This window comes from Mustelus asterias, chromosome 18, assembly GCF_964213995.1.
Source record: "Mustelus asterias chromosome 18, sMusAst1.hap1.1, whole genome shotgun sequence".
Lineage (NCBI taxonomy): Eukaryota > Metazoa > Chordata > Chondrichthyes > Carcharhiniformes > Triakidae > Mustelus > Mustelus asterias.
Window position 1 is genome coordinate 32824604 of NC_135818.1, and position 13258 is coordinate 32837861.

At 43.0% G+C, this 13258-nt stretch overlaps 1 protein-coding gene across 3 annotated transcripts in view; it reads right to left on the reverse strand.

Annotated features, from left to right (window-relative positions):
• Positions 1-3180: 3180 nt before the first annotated feature.
• The window catches only part of strn3 (striatin, calmodulin binding protein 3), a 342931-nt gene continuing 332853 nt past the window's right edge, over positions 3181-13258 (reverse strand). For all 3 annotated transcript variants that reach the window (XM_078233702.1, XM_078233700.1, XM_078233699.1), the window contains 3 exons: positions 5579-5686; positions 5397-5483; positions 3181-5033 (listed from right to left, as the gene is read on the reverse strand). In XM_078233702.1, the coding sequence (XP_078089828.1) occupies positions 4864-5033; positions 5397-5483; positions 5579-5686 (365 nt within the window). In that variant the 3' untranslated portion in view covers positions 3181-4863. The remainder of the gene's footprint in view (positions 5034-5396; positions 5484-5578; positions 5687-13258) is intronic.

Here is a 13258-nt window from a genome sequence, read left to right on the forward strand (position 1 = left end):
TCTGGCCCGGTTGGATGAAGTCTGTCAGGGGGTGGACCTGGTTGGGTGGAGTCTGTCAGGGAGTGATCCTCAACAGACAGGGGTGTGAGGGGAGGATTGCCATAGGGGTTGGAGACCGGTACTAGTCAGTTGGGTGCTGGGGGATCACGGGGAATCAGGGGGTGGGCTCGGTGTGCACACCACAGGCGTGACAGATGGGACTGATGTGAGGACAGGATGGACACTCTCCCTTGGTGCCCTAATGAGGTCATTGAGTTTCTTGTGGCACTGGTGGCCAGTCCTACATGCCAGGGCACAGTCACGGACTGCTTGGTGCCACAACCTTCCAGGTCCCTTTGCCGGACTGACCCTGGGTCATTGCCCTTCTTGGTGGAAGAATATGTTCCTCGCCTCCTCCACAGCACCCATCAACCAGCCAAGCTCTCCCTCAGGTTCTTCTGGGGTGGTTCCACTTGGTGCCATCTTCCTAGAGTGGCTTGCCTGTGAGTCCATCATTAGTGCTCATATAGAGTTCCCCCCGCCGCTTAATGGTGTTCAGCTGCAGCCACTTTGGGCGAGTCACATGCCCGGAGGGCTGTTTCCAGCGAGAATCGCATCCAGACGTTTTTTTCCCCCCACTAAGTGCCATAAGATTGCAACTCTCAGCTCGCCCAAAAAAAGGCACAATTCGCTCCCATTTTTCCACTCATTCAGCACTTCCGTCTTTTGTTTCATTCACTTTTTCCAATATCTTCTAAAATGTTTCTTTTTTGAATTATTATCCTTTTCTAAATATATGAAGTATTCTGATTCTCCAGCTATTTCTGTTAGGTCATTCTATGTTTATTTATGGCCTCTACTTACTGACTCACCAATCATTGAAATAATTTTACCTATTTACCTTCTCAGAATCCTATGATTTTCAGCATCTCTAATGATCTCAATTCTAATGAAAGGTACCAACATCTGTAGCCTCTGCTCCCTGCTATAATTGGTCGGCTTGATGGCTGACGCACACATGATGGATCAAACAGCTTCTTACTGTGCTGTAAAACTCTGACTTACATAGAAACTAGAGGAGGAGGAGTAGGCCATTTGGCCCTTCAAGCCTGCTCCACCATTCATCATGATCATGGTTGATCATCAAATTCAATATCCTGATCCCCCCTCTTCCCCCCATATCCCTTGATCCCTTTAGCCCAAAGAACAATATCTAATTCTTGAAATCACACAACGTGCCTCAACTACTTTGTGTGGTAGTGAATTCCACACATTCACCACTCTTTGGGTTAAGAAATTTCTCCTCACCTCAGTTCTATCTTCTTATCCTCAAACTATGACCCCTAGTTCTGGGCTCCCCCACCATTGGAAACATTCTTTCTGAATCTACCCCATCTAACCCTGTTAGAATTTTATAAGTTTCTATGAGATCCCTTCTCACTCTTCTAAACTCCAATGAATACAATCCTAACCAACTTGATATGACAGATCTGCCATCCCAGGAATCAGCCTCGTAAACCTATGCTGCAAGGCCATCCTCTATAGCAAAGACGTCCTCCCTCAGAGGATACCTGTCTTCCTATTATTGCTACCAAAGTGGATAACCTCACATTTATCCACATTATACTGCATCTGCCATGCAAATGCCCAACACTCAGCCTGTCCAAATCACGCTTAAGCATCTCTGCCACCACCTCACAGCTCACCTTCCCACCCAACTTTGTAACTCTGTAAATTTGGAGACATTACATTTCGTTCCCTCTTCAAAATCATTTACAATGTGAACAGTTGGGGCCCTAACACAGAGCCCTGCGGTACCCCACCTAATCACTGCCTGCCAGTCAGAAAAAAAAATGTATGCCAACTCTTTGCTTCTTATCGGCTAACCAGCTTTCTATCCATCTCAATGGGCAGCACAGTGATTAGCACTGCTATCTCACCATGCCAGGGACCTAGGTTCAATTCCAGCCTCGGGTTTCTGTGTGAAGTTCGCACATTCTCCCCGTGTCTGCGTGAGTTTCCTCTGGGTGCTCCGGTTTCATAGAATCCTACAGTGTAGAATGAGGCCATTCAGCTTATCGAGTCTGCACTGACACAATCCCACCCAGGCCCTATTCCCGTAACCCCTCACGTTTCCTCCCACAGTCCAAAGATGTGCGGGTCCGGTTGAATGGCCATGCTAGATTGCCCCTTAGTGTCTCAAGATGTGTAGTTTAGTAGGATTAGCAGGGTAAATACGTGGGGTTACGGGAATGGAGTCTGGGTGGGATTGTTGCCAGTGCAGGGTCGATGGTGCAAATGGCCTCCTTCTGCACTGTCGGGATTCTATGAAAACATTACCTGCAATCCCATGCACTTTAGCTATGTCTTCTGTACCTTAACCATAATCCGGCGGCCTTCCTTAAGTAAAGCACTCAAAATTGGAATCAATATACCAACCTAAATAATGATTTGCATAGACTTATTATTACCTCTTTACTTCAATATTCCCATTTATAAAACCTAGAATTCCATAAACAACTTCTTCTGCAACTTTATCAACTTGTCCTCCCATCTTTAAAGACTTGTGTACTTGAACTCTCACATTTCTATGCTCTCTTTAAAGTTTTATTATTTAGAGATACATTCCTTTGATAGCAACTTCCAAACCTCTACCACCTAGAAGGACAAGTACAATAGATGCATGGGAACACCACCTACTTTAAGACCCCTCCAAATCAAATACCATCCTGACTTGAAATATATTGCCCATCCTTCACTGTCACTGGGTCAAAGCCCTGGAACTTCCTCCTTATACCACATGGAATGCAGTGGTTCAAAGTGGCTCACTACCACTTTCTCAAAGGCAATTAGGGGTGAGCAATAAATGCTGACCTCATCAGCCATGTCCATATCCATGAATTAATTATTAAAAGTCTCCTTATTCTTCCTCCCAAAATGTATTTCTTAAATTTCTGCCTTCAACTTCATCTGACAAGTCTAGATCAGCCAAATATACTGAAAAAGTACTGATTGTACACATGCTTTAAAAAAATACCATCCAGGCGGGCTTTGGACAGGAGCTTTAGACAGCTAATTGAAAATGCTTTGGTTCAAACTATGAGCATATTTCACATTCAGGTTAAAATAAAGTTATACCTTACCTTCAACAATTTTATAGAAAAATGCCACATTTACCAAAAGACATAAAAGAATATACAGTTAAGCACAAGTTTTTTTTATTTCCAATCCCCTTTCTAAATAGGTAAATGATAATAGGAGGGGCATAATTTTCAACATAAATCTTACTTTACATATTTTAAGACATTAAGGATACTCTGGATTCCACAAAATACTAGGAAAGCATTTTTGAAGCTATACAACCCAAGTAATGTAACAAACACTAATTTACAGGTACACATTTAATATTTATTATATGCATTTTATATACATTACTTTTAAACAGCTGTATTTTAGCTATGTGGTACAATATTAAAAATTTACTTAATCATGTATTGTAAAACAAAAACCTTACAAAACTCATCAGAACTTGCAAACTCATCAGAAATCTGCAGAAGACTAGAAAAAATACTGTGTGTTAATCATGCATTACACAAACAAAATCTTTAGTTACACCATTAACTGAAGCGCTTTGTAAAGCTGGGAAAGCTAGGCCAAACACAGATTTCTGAATCTTGATTTGGCTATTTCAATATTCTATATTTAATCCAAAATAAAACCTTTTCACTCCAGATTTCACACAAATTCTTCAATTACATGGGATTAGGGTCAAGCCCCTAAAACAAGTAATCTGACAGGAAATCTTGGGCTGTGATATAAACAATGCTCCATTTTAAACCTATATTTAGAGGTCTCTAGTCTGTAAAAGTCCCATGCTAAACAAAGACACACAGGGCCCAATAACACACACAAAACATGAGGGATATAAAGATCAACAGAAAAGTGAAATAAATAACAGTAGGCCAATAGCAATAAGATGGTTAACCCTTGATAAATAAACTCGTAAATATAGTAAGATGTACAAAATATCACATAGTGATAGGATGCTGCAATTTTTTTTTAAAAGAGTTAATTATGGGTGTTAAACCCCTTGTGTTTCATCTCAACACATTTACAGTTTTCAATGATTACACTTAACAGCTTTTATAGTGATGTTAAAATAGCATCCACGTGGAAGGATTCACTGAGGATTTGGTTTCATTTAAGCTGGGCAAGGGAAGAATGTAGTTACATAATAGTGGGCCAGTGAGGATGGTTTGATGCGGTTTTAACCCAATGAAACATTGTAGTATTAACCCTGTTTGGAGCATTATTCTGACAGGAAAATTATACAAAAAGACTTATAAAAACTAGATATCCTGTCAAAAATTCTGTAAAATGAAGGTTAAAATATATTTAATTTATATTTTCATTTTAATGCTGAAAATTGACTAAAAGTATGTTTGATGTTGGAAAACTGATAAAAGGAATTGAAGGATGACATTCAATGGTATAGTTATAAACTCACTGCCCACCATTGCACCACAATCCCATCGATAAGGCAGGACACAAGAGCCCAAAGTATTTACTGCTGTAAGAATAAATTCCACATGACTTTGAAAACACCTACATAACAGTAACTTAGCTCTGTTCAAATCCAGTCAAGGCTACAAATACTGTTGCACTCCTTTTTTAATTACAGTAATTACAGTTAAATGGACTAGCCTGACACTATTCAAGGATTTGGTGATACTTGCCTGCCTGTGACAGTCTACCAGGAAGAGCATTGCCCAGGCAGAGCAGTACGTATTGTTACATAATAACCAGGTAACTAATGGCAGTGAAGCAATTCCTGTTCATTTCCAGCTCACCTGCTATGATGGGGCAAACATGTTTTAGCAATTGTTACACAAACACTTTGGCAAGGGCATCAGCTCCTGCACTAGCAATATATGCCTTTGATGGATGGAAGGCTACATCATAAATAGATTCATCACATTTTTTCCGATGAGCGGTAATTTCTTGAACACATGTCTTGCTATCCAGGTTCCACAGGCGAATAGAACAATCATGACCTGATATGATTTAAAAAAAGTCAGCTTAATATTTTGATTGTAAAAGCAATGTTCAATCACTATCAATATTAATCTAATTTCTTAGACTTCTGAAAATGTTGTTCACATTATAAACAAAAGCCACTGTGAAGTATCTTCCAGAGTCAAATATATACATCAAATAGCCACAATATTTTATAAATATTAATAGAACGGTTTAAATTGAATGGTTTTTGGGAAATCAAGTGGATTTCATGAATAATTGGATGACGTATTTATTCTATTTTGGAAATTTTAAAAATAGTCTACATAGATCAAATGAAAATACAACCTCTTGGAGATCAATTTGCTATAAATATCTAATTACAGAAAGCAGCTACGTACTTCCAGACATCAAGTAGATTCCATTAGGATCCACTGCCAGACTAGTGACAGCATCCAGGTGTGCGACCATAGCATGGATCAATTTACCTAAATAAATAAGTAAAATATTTAGAGGTATCCAGCAGGTTCTGTAACTTTATATTAATAATGAAGACAATTCTCAGTAACGTGCTATTACTTACCCGTTTTATTATCAAAAAACTTAATGTGCCTATCTTCGTGAGCCGTGATGGTAACGGGCAATGTGGGATGGCTGACAACTCTATTAATCTGATTGGCTAAAGGAGAAGCTGTGAACACAAAGCATGGCAAAACTGATGAAAATCATCCTGGAGAGAAAATTATAAACATATTAAAACTGTGAAGCAGTTATTTTGCCATATCAGGAATTTGCCAATTGAAATTCCGATGAAATGGAAAAGGTAAAGCTTAAATTTTGCGTTTTACAAATGCAAACTTTTGATTAAGTACTGATGCCTAGACACCAAACACTGAAATTTCTTTCCTAAACCTCACTCCACATCTCCACCTTTTTTTCTTCCTTTAAGACACTGCTTTAAACCTACATCATCTTGGTCATCTGTTTTAACATCTCCAATGTGACTCCATGTCAAATTGTAGAACATAGAACAGTACAGCACAGTACAGGCCCTTCGGCCCTCGATGTTGTGCCGAGCTTAGTCCGAAACCAAGATCAAGCTATCCCATTCCCTATCATTCTGGTGTGCTCCATGTGCCTATCCAATAACCACTTGTGTCCGACTCCACTATCACAGCAGGCAGTCCATTCCACACCCCAACCACTCTGAGTAAAGAACCTACCTCGGACATCCGTCCTATATCTCCCACCATGAACCTTATAGTTATGCCCCCTAGTAACAGCTACATTCACCCAAGGAAATAGTCTCTGAACGTCCACTCTATCTATCCCCCTCATCATCTTATAAACCTCTATTAAGTCGCCTCTCATCCTCCTCCGCTCTAAAGAGAAAAGCCCTAGCTCCCTTAACCTTTCCTCATAAGACCTACCCTCCAAACCAGGCAGCATCCTGGTAAATCTCCTCTGCACTCTCTCCAATGCTTCCACATCCTTCTTAAGAACAAAGAACAATACAGCACAATTCCCCATGGTAAGCTATTGGAGAAAATACGGACACATGGGATTGAGGGTGATTTAGTGGTTTGGATCAGGAGTTGGCTAGCTGTAAGAAAACAGAGGGTGGTGGTTGATGGGAAATATTCATCCTGGAGTCCAGTTACTAGTGGTGTACCGCAATAATCTGTTTTGGGGCCACTGCTGTTTGTCATTTTTATAAATGACCTGGATGAGGGCGTAGAAGGATGGATTAGTAAATTTGCAGATGACACTAAAGTCGGTGGAGTTGTAGACAGTGCGGAGGGAAGTGGCAGGTTACAGAGGGACATAGATAAGCTGCAGAGCTGGGCTGAGAGGTGGCAAATGGAGTTTAATGTGGAAAAGTGTGAGGTGATTCACTTTGGAAGGAGTAACAGGAATACAGAGTACTGGGCTAATGGTAAGATACTTGGTAGTGTGGATGAACAGAGGGATCTGGGTGTCCATGTGCTATGATCTCTGAAAGTTGGCACCCAGGTTGATTGGGTTGTTAAGAAGGCGTACGGTGTGTTAGCTTTTATTGGTAGAGGGATTGAGTTTCGGAGCCATGAGGTCATGCTGCAACTGTACAAAACTCTGGTGCGGCCGCACTTGGAGTATTGCGTACAGTTCTGGTCGCCGCATTACAGGAAAGATGTGGAAGTGTTGGAAAGGGTGCAGAGGAGATTTACCAGGATGTTGCCTGGTATGGTGGGAAGATGGTATGAAGAAAGGCTGAGGGACTTGAGGTTGTTTTCGTTAGAGAGAAGAAGGTTAAGAGGTGACTTAATAGAGGCATACAAGATGATCAGAGGATTAGATAGGGTGGATAGCGAGAGCCTTTTTCCTCGGATGGTGATGGCTAACACGAGGGGACATAGCTTTAAATTGAGGGGTGAGAGATATAGGACAGATGTTAGACGTAGGTTCTTTACTCAGAGAGTAGTAAGGGCGTGGAATGCCCTGCCTGCAGCAGTAGTGGACTCGTCAACATTAAGAGCATTCAAATGGTTATTGGATAAACATATGGATGATATTGGAAGAGTGTAGATTAGAGGGGCTTTAGATTGGTTTCACTGGTCGGCGTAACATCGCGGGCCGAAGGGCCTGTACTGCGCTGTTATGTTCTATGTTGTAAGAAGCAGCAAACCAGATAATTTTTAAAATGGTGTAAAACTTGTAAATGGTAATGTTCAAAGGGACTTGGATGTACTGAAGGAATACAAAGTTAGCATGCAGGAACAGTAAGCAATTCGGCAGGCAAATAACAGTTGGCCTTTAATGCAAGGTATTGAAATATAAGAACAAAGAACTCTTGCTACAATTGTAGAGGGTTTCGGTGAAACCACGCCTGAGTACTGCATGCAGTTTGGTCTCCAAATCTAAGGGAGGATATACTTGCATTGGAGGCAGTACAGTGAAGGTTCAATAGATTGGTCCCTGGAGTGAGAGGATTGTGATCACAGAATAGAATAGAATCATAGAATCCCTACAGTGCAGGAGGCCATTTGGCCCATTGACTCTGCACCGACCACAATCTCACCCAGGCCCCATTCCAGTCACCCCACGTATTTACCCTGTTAATTCCCCTGATTAGGGTCAATTTAGTATGGCCAGTCAATTAACCTGCACATTTTTGGACTGTGGGAGGAAACCGGAGAATCCGGAGGAAACCCACACAGACATGGGGAGAACATGCAAACTCCACACAAAGTGACCCAAGCCAGGAATCGAACCTGGTTCTCTGGTGCTGTGAGGCAGCACTGTGCCACCGTGCCGTGATAAGGAGAGGGCTGTGATAATGATGAGGCTGTGTAAATTGAGTCAATAGTTTCTGGAGTTTAGAAGAATGAACATACAAAATTCTGAAGGGGCTTGACAGGGTAGGTATAAGACAATCAGATATAGGAGCAGAATTAGGCCATTGAGCCCATCGAGTCTGCTCCGTCATTCAATCATGGCTGATATGGTTCTCATCCCCATTCTCCTATCTTCTCCCCATAACCCTTGATCCCTTTATTGATCAAGAACCTATCTATCTTTGTCTTAAAGACACGCAATGACGTGGCCTCCACAGCCCTCTCTGGCAATGAGTTGCACAGATTCACCACCCACTGGCTGAAGAAATTCCCCCTCATCTCAGTTTTACTCTGAAGTTGTGCCGTTGAATTCTAGTCTCTCCCACTAGTGGAAACATCCTCTCCACGTCCACTCTATCTAGGCCTCTCAGTATTCTGTAAGTTTCAATTAGATTCCCCATCAGAGATTGTCCTCCTTGGTCAAGTATCAAGAACAAGCGGGAAGAGTCTCAGGAAAAGAACGAAGAAAATTACAGCACAGGAACAGGCCCTTCAGCCCTCCTTGTCTGCACCAACCATGCTGCCCGACTTAACTAAAACCCCCTACCCTTCTGGGACCATATCCCCCTATTCATGTGTTTGTCAAGACATCCCTTAAAAGTGACTACGTATCTGCTTCCACTACCTCTCCCAGCAGTGAGTTCCAGGCACCCACCACCCTCTGTGTTAGAAACTTGCCTCGTATGTTTCCTTTAAACCTTGCCCCTCGCACCTTAAACCTATGCCCCCTAGTAATTGACTCTTCCACCCGGATGAAAAGCTTCTGACGATCCACTCTGTTCATGCTCCTCATAATCTTGTAGACTTCTATTAGGTCGCCCTTCAACCTCCGTTGCTCCAGTGAGAACAAACCAAGTTTCTCCCACTCCTCCTCATAGCTGATGCCCTCCATACCAGGCAACATCCTGGTAAATCTTTTCTGTACCCTCTCCAAAGCCTCCACATCCTTCTGGTAGTGTGGCGACCAGAATTGAACACTATATTCCATTTGCGGCCTAACTAAGGTTCTATAAAGCTGCAACATGACTTGCCAATTTTTAAACTCAATGCCCTGGCCGATGAAGGCAAGCATGCCGTATGCCTTCTTGACTAGATATCATCATTCACCAAGTTACTCTTTTTGGTGAATACTGACGCAAATTATTCATTTAATACCACACCCATTTCCTCTGGCTCCACGCATAGATTCCCTCCCCTGTCCTTGAGTGGACCAACCCTCGCCCTGGCTACCCTCTTGCTCTTTATATATGTATAAAAAGCCTTGGGATTTTCCTTACTCCTGCTGGCCAATGACTTTTCGTGGCCTCTTTTAGCCCTCCTTACTCTTTGCTTAAGTTTCTATTTTCCTTGTACTCCACGCTTGCTTCGTGTGTTCCCAGTCTCCTGGCCTTGACAAATGCTTCCTTTTTCTCTTTGACTAGGCTCACAATATCTCTCGTTATCCAAGGTTCCTGAAACTTGCCATACTTATCCTTCAGCCTTATAGGAATGTGCTGGTCCTGAATTTCCATCCACTTGCACTTGAAAGCCTCCCACATGCCAGATGTTGATTTGCCCTGGAACATTTGCCCCCAATCTACATTCTTTAGTTCCTGCCTAACATTGTTGTAATCAGCCTTCCCCCAATTTAGCACCTTCACTTGAGGATTACACTTATTTTTAACCATCAGTACCTTAAAACTTGCCAAATTGTGACCACTGTTCCCAAACTGCTCCCCTACTGAAAAGTCGACCACCTGGCCAGGCTCATTCCCCAATACCAGGTCCAGTACTACCCCTTCCCTAGTTGGACTATCTACATACTGTTTCAAGAAGCCCTCTTGGATGCTCCTTACAAACCCTGCCCCATCCATGCCCCTAGCACTGAGTCCCAGTCTGTATTGGGGAAGTTAAAATCTCCCACCACAACAACCCTGTTACTTTTAAACTTTGCCAAAATCTGCCTAAATATCTGTTCCTCTATCTCCCGTTAGCTGTTGGGAGGCCTATAGTAAACCCCCAACATTGTGACTACACGCTTCTTATTCCTGAGCTCTACCCATATTGCCTCGCTGTCTGAGCCCTCCAAAGTGTCCTCCCGCAGTACAGCTGTGATATTCTCCTTAACCAGTAGTGCAACTCCCCCAACGCTTTTACATCCCCCTCTATCCCGCCTGAAACATCTGTATCCTGTAATGTTAAGCTGCCAATCCTCCCTTCCCTTAACCAAGTCTCTGTAATGGCAACATCATAGTTTCAAGTACTAATCCAAGCTCTAAGTTCATCTGCCTTACCTTTTACACTTCTCACATTGAAACAAATGAACTTCAGTCCACCAGATCCTCTTTGATCAGCAACCACACCCCGCCTCTCTTCCTTTGAGTCTTACTGCCCCTACTCTCTAGTTCCCCTTCAGTTAATTCACCTTTGCTTTGGTTCTCACCCCCCTGCCAAACTAGTTTAAATTCTCCCGTGTGATACTAGCAAACCTCCCGGCCAGAATATTTATGTCCCTCCAGTTTAGATGCAACCTGTCTTTCTTGTGCAGGTCCCATCTGCCCTGGAAGAGATCCCAATGGTCTAGATATCTGAAACCCTCCCTCCTACACCGGCTGTTTAGCCACATGTTGAGCTGTACTATCTTCCTATTTCTAGCCTCACTGCCATATGGCACAGGGAGTAATCCTGAGATTACAAACCTCTAGGTCCTGCTTTTTAGCTTTCTATGTAACTCCCTAAACTGCTGCTGCAGGACCTCATCACTCTTCCTACCCATGTCGTTAGTACCAATAAGTACCACGACCTCCCTTCAGAATGCTTTCTGCCCGTTCAGAGACATCCTGGATCCTGGCGCCAGGGAGGCAACATACCATCCTGGAGTATCTTTTACGTTCACAGAAGCACTCATCTTCTCCCCTAACAATGGAATCCCTGTAACTATTGCTCTAGTGCTTTTTGTCCCTCCCTGCTTAACAACAGAGCCTGCCATGATGCCATTGCTCTGGCTGCTGCTGCTGTTATCCACTGGTAGGCCATCCCCCAACAATATCCAAAACGGTATACTTGTTAGAGAAGAGGACAACCACAGGGGATTCCTGCAATGACTGCCTGCTCCTTCTAGCGGTCACCCATCTATCTGCCTGCACCTTGGGTATGACAACACCTCTAAAGCTATCTATGATGCTTTCTGCCACCTTAATGCTCCTAAGTGCGTCCAACTGCTGCTCCAACCTATCCATGCGGAGCTGCAATTGGGTGCACTTCCTGCAGATGTAATCGTCTGAGACGCTGGGAGCATCACTGATCTCCCACATCTCACAAGTGCAGAACTTAACCCCACTATCCGACTTGGGGTATCATTTAAGACTGATACAAGGAGATATTTCTTCACTAAAGGGGATGTGAATCTTTGGAGATCTTTACCCATGGGGTTGTGGATGAAATGTATTCAATGAATACATTTCAGGCGGAGATGGAAAGATTTTTGATAGAAACATAGAAAAACTACAGCACAATACATTCCCTTCAACCCACAAAGTTGTGCCGAACATGTCCCTACCTTAGCGATTACTCGGCTTACCTATAACCCTCTATCTTATTAAGTTCCATGTACTTATCTAAAAGTCTCTATCGAATCTGCCTCCACCACCGTTGCTGGCTCGGGTCACTGTCTGTGTAGAGTTTGCACATTCTCCTCGTGTCTGCGTGGGTTTCCTCCGGGTGCTCCGGTTTCCTCCCACAGTCCAAAGATGTGCGGGTTAGGTTGATTGGCCAGGTTAAAAATTGCCCCTCAGATTCCTGGGATGTGTAGGTTAGAGGGATTAGCGGGTAAATATGTGGGGGTAGAGCCTGGGTGGGATTGTGGTCGGTGCAGACTCGATGGGCCGAATGGCCTCCTTCTGCACTGTAGGGTTTCTATGATTTCTATGATTTCTATGATTCCACGCACCTACCACCCTCAGTGAAAAACTTACCCCTGACATCTCCTCTGTACCTACTCCCCAGCACCTTAAACCTGTGTCCTCTTGTGGCAACCATTTCAGCCCGAGGAAAAAGCCTCCGACTGTCCACTTGATCAATACCTCCCAACATCTTATACACCTCTATCAGGTCACCCCTCATCCTTCGTCTCTCCAAGGAGAAAAGGCCGAGCTCACTCAACCTATCCTCATAAGGCGTGCCCCCCAACCCAGGCGACATCCTTGTAAATCTCCTCTGCACCCTTTCTATGGCTTCCACATCCTTCCTGTAATGAGGCGACCAGAACTGAGCACAGTTCTCCAAGTGGGGTCTGACCAGGGTCCTATATAGCTGCAACAATGTCTTGGAATTAAGGGATACGAGAAAGTAGTAAAGTGGAGTTGAAGCTGTAGATCAGTCATGAGTATACTGAATGGTGGAGCATGCTTGATGGGGTGTATTGTCTGTTCTGCTCCTATTTCTTATGATATACTCTCCTTTTTTTAAAGATGAACAAAGATTTAATGTTAACTTGCAGGCGTTAATGAACAGAATGTTATTTATTGAGCTGGGTAGAAATAAAATGCAAGCTTAAATAAATCCTTTATACACACAATTATCATCTTAAACCGTATTTAAGATATTTTACCTCACATTCTATCCTCCATAAACTTGGAAGTCAACCAAAACTCTGCATCCATGTCTTAGCATGTTCAGTTTCCCTATCACCCCTGTGTTTGCTGACTCACACTGACACCCAGTCAAGCAATGTTGTAAGTTCTAAATTCCTGTCCTTGTTTTCATATCTCTCCATGGCCGCATCTGTCCTATCTCTGTAAACACCTGCAGCAGCACAACCCTCAAAGATATCCACGCTTGTCTAATTCTGATTTCAATGTGCATTCCAAATTTTAATTTCTCCTGCATTGGAGGCCATCCTTTCAGTGGCC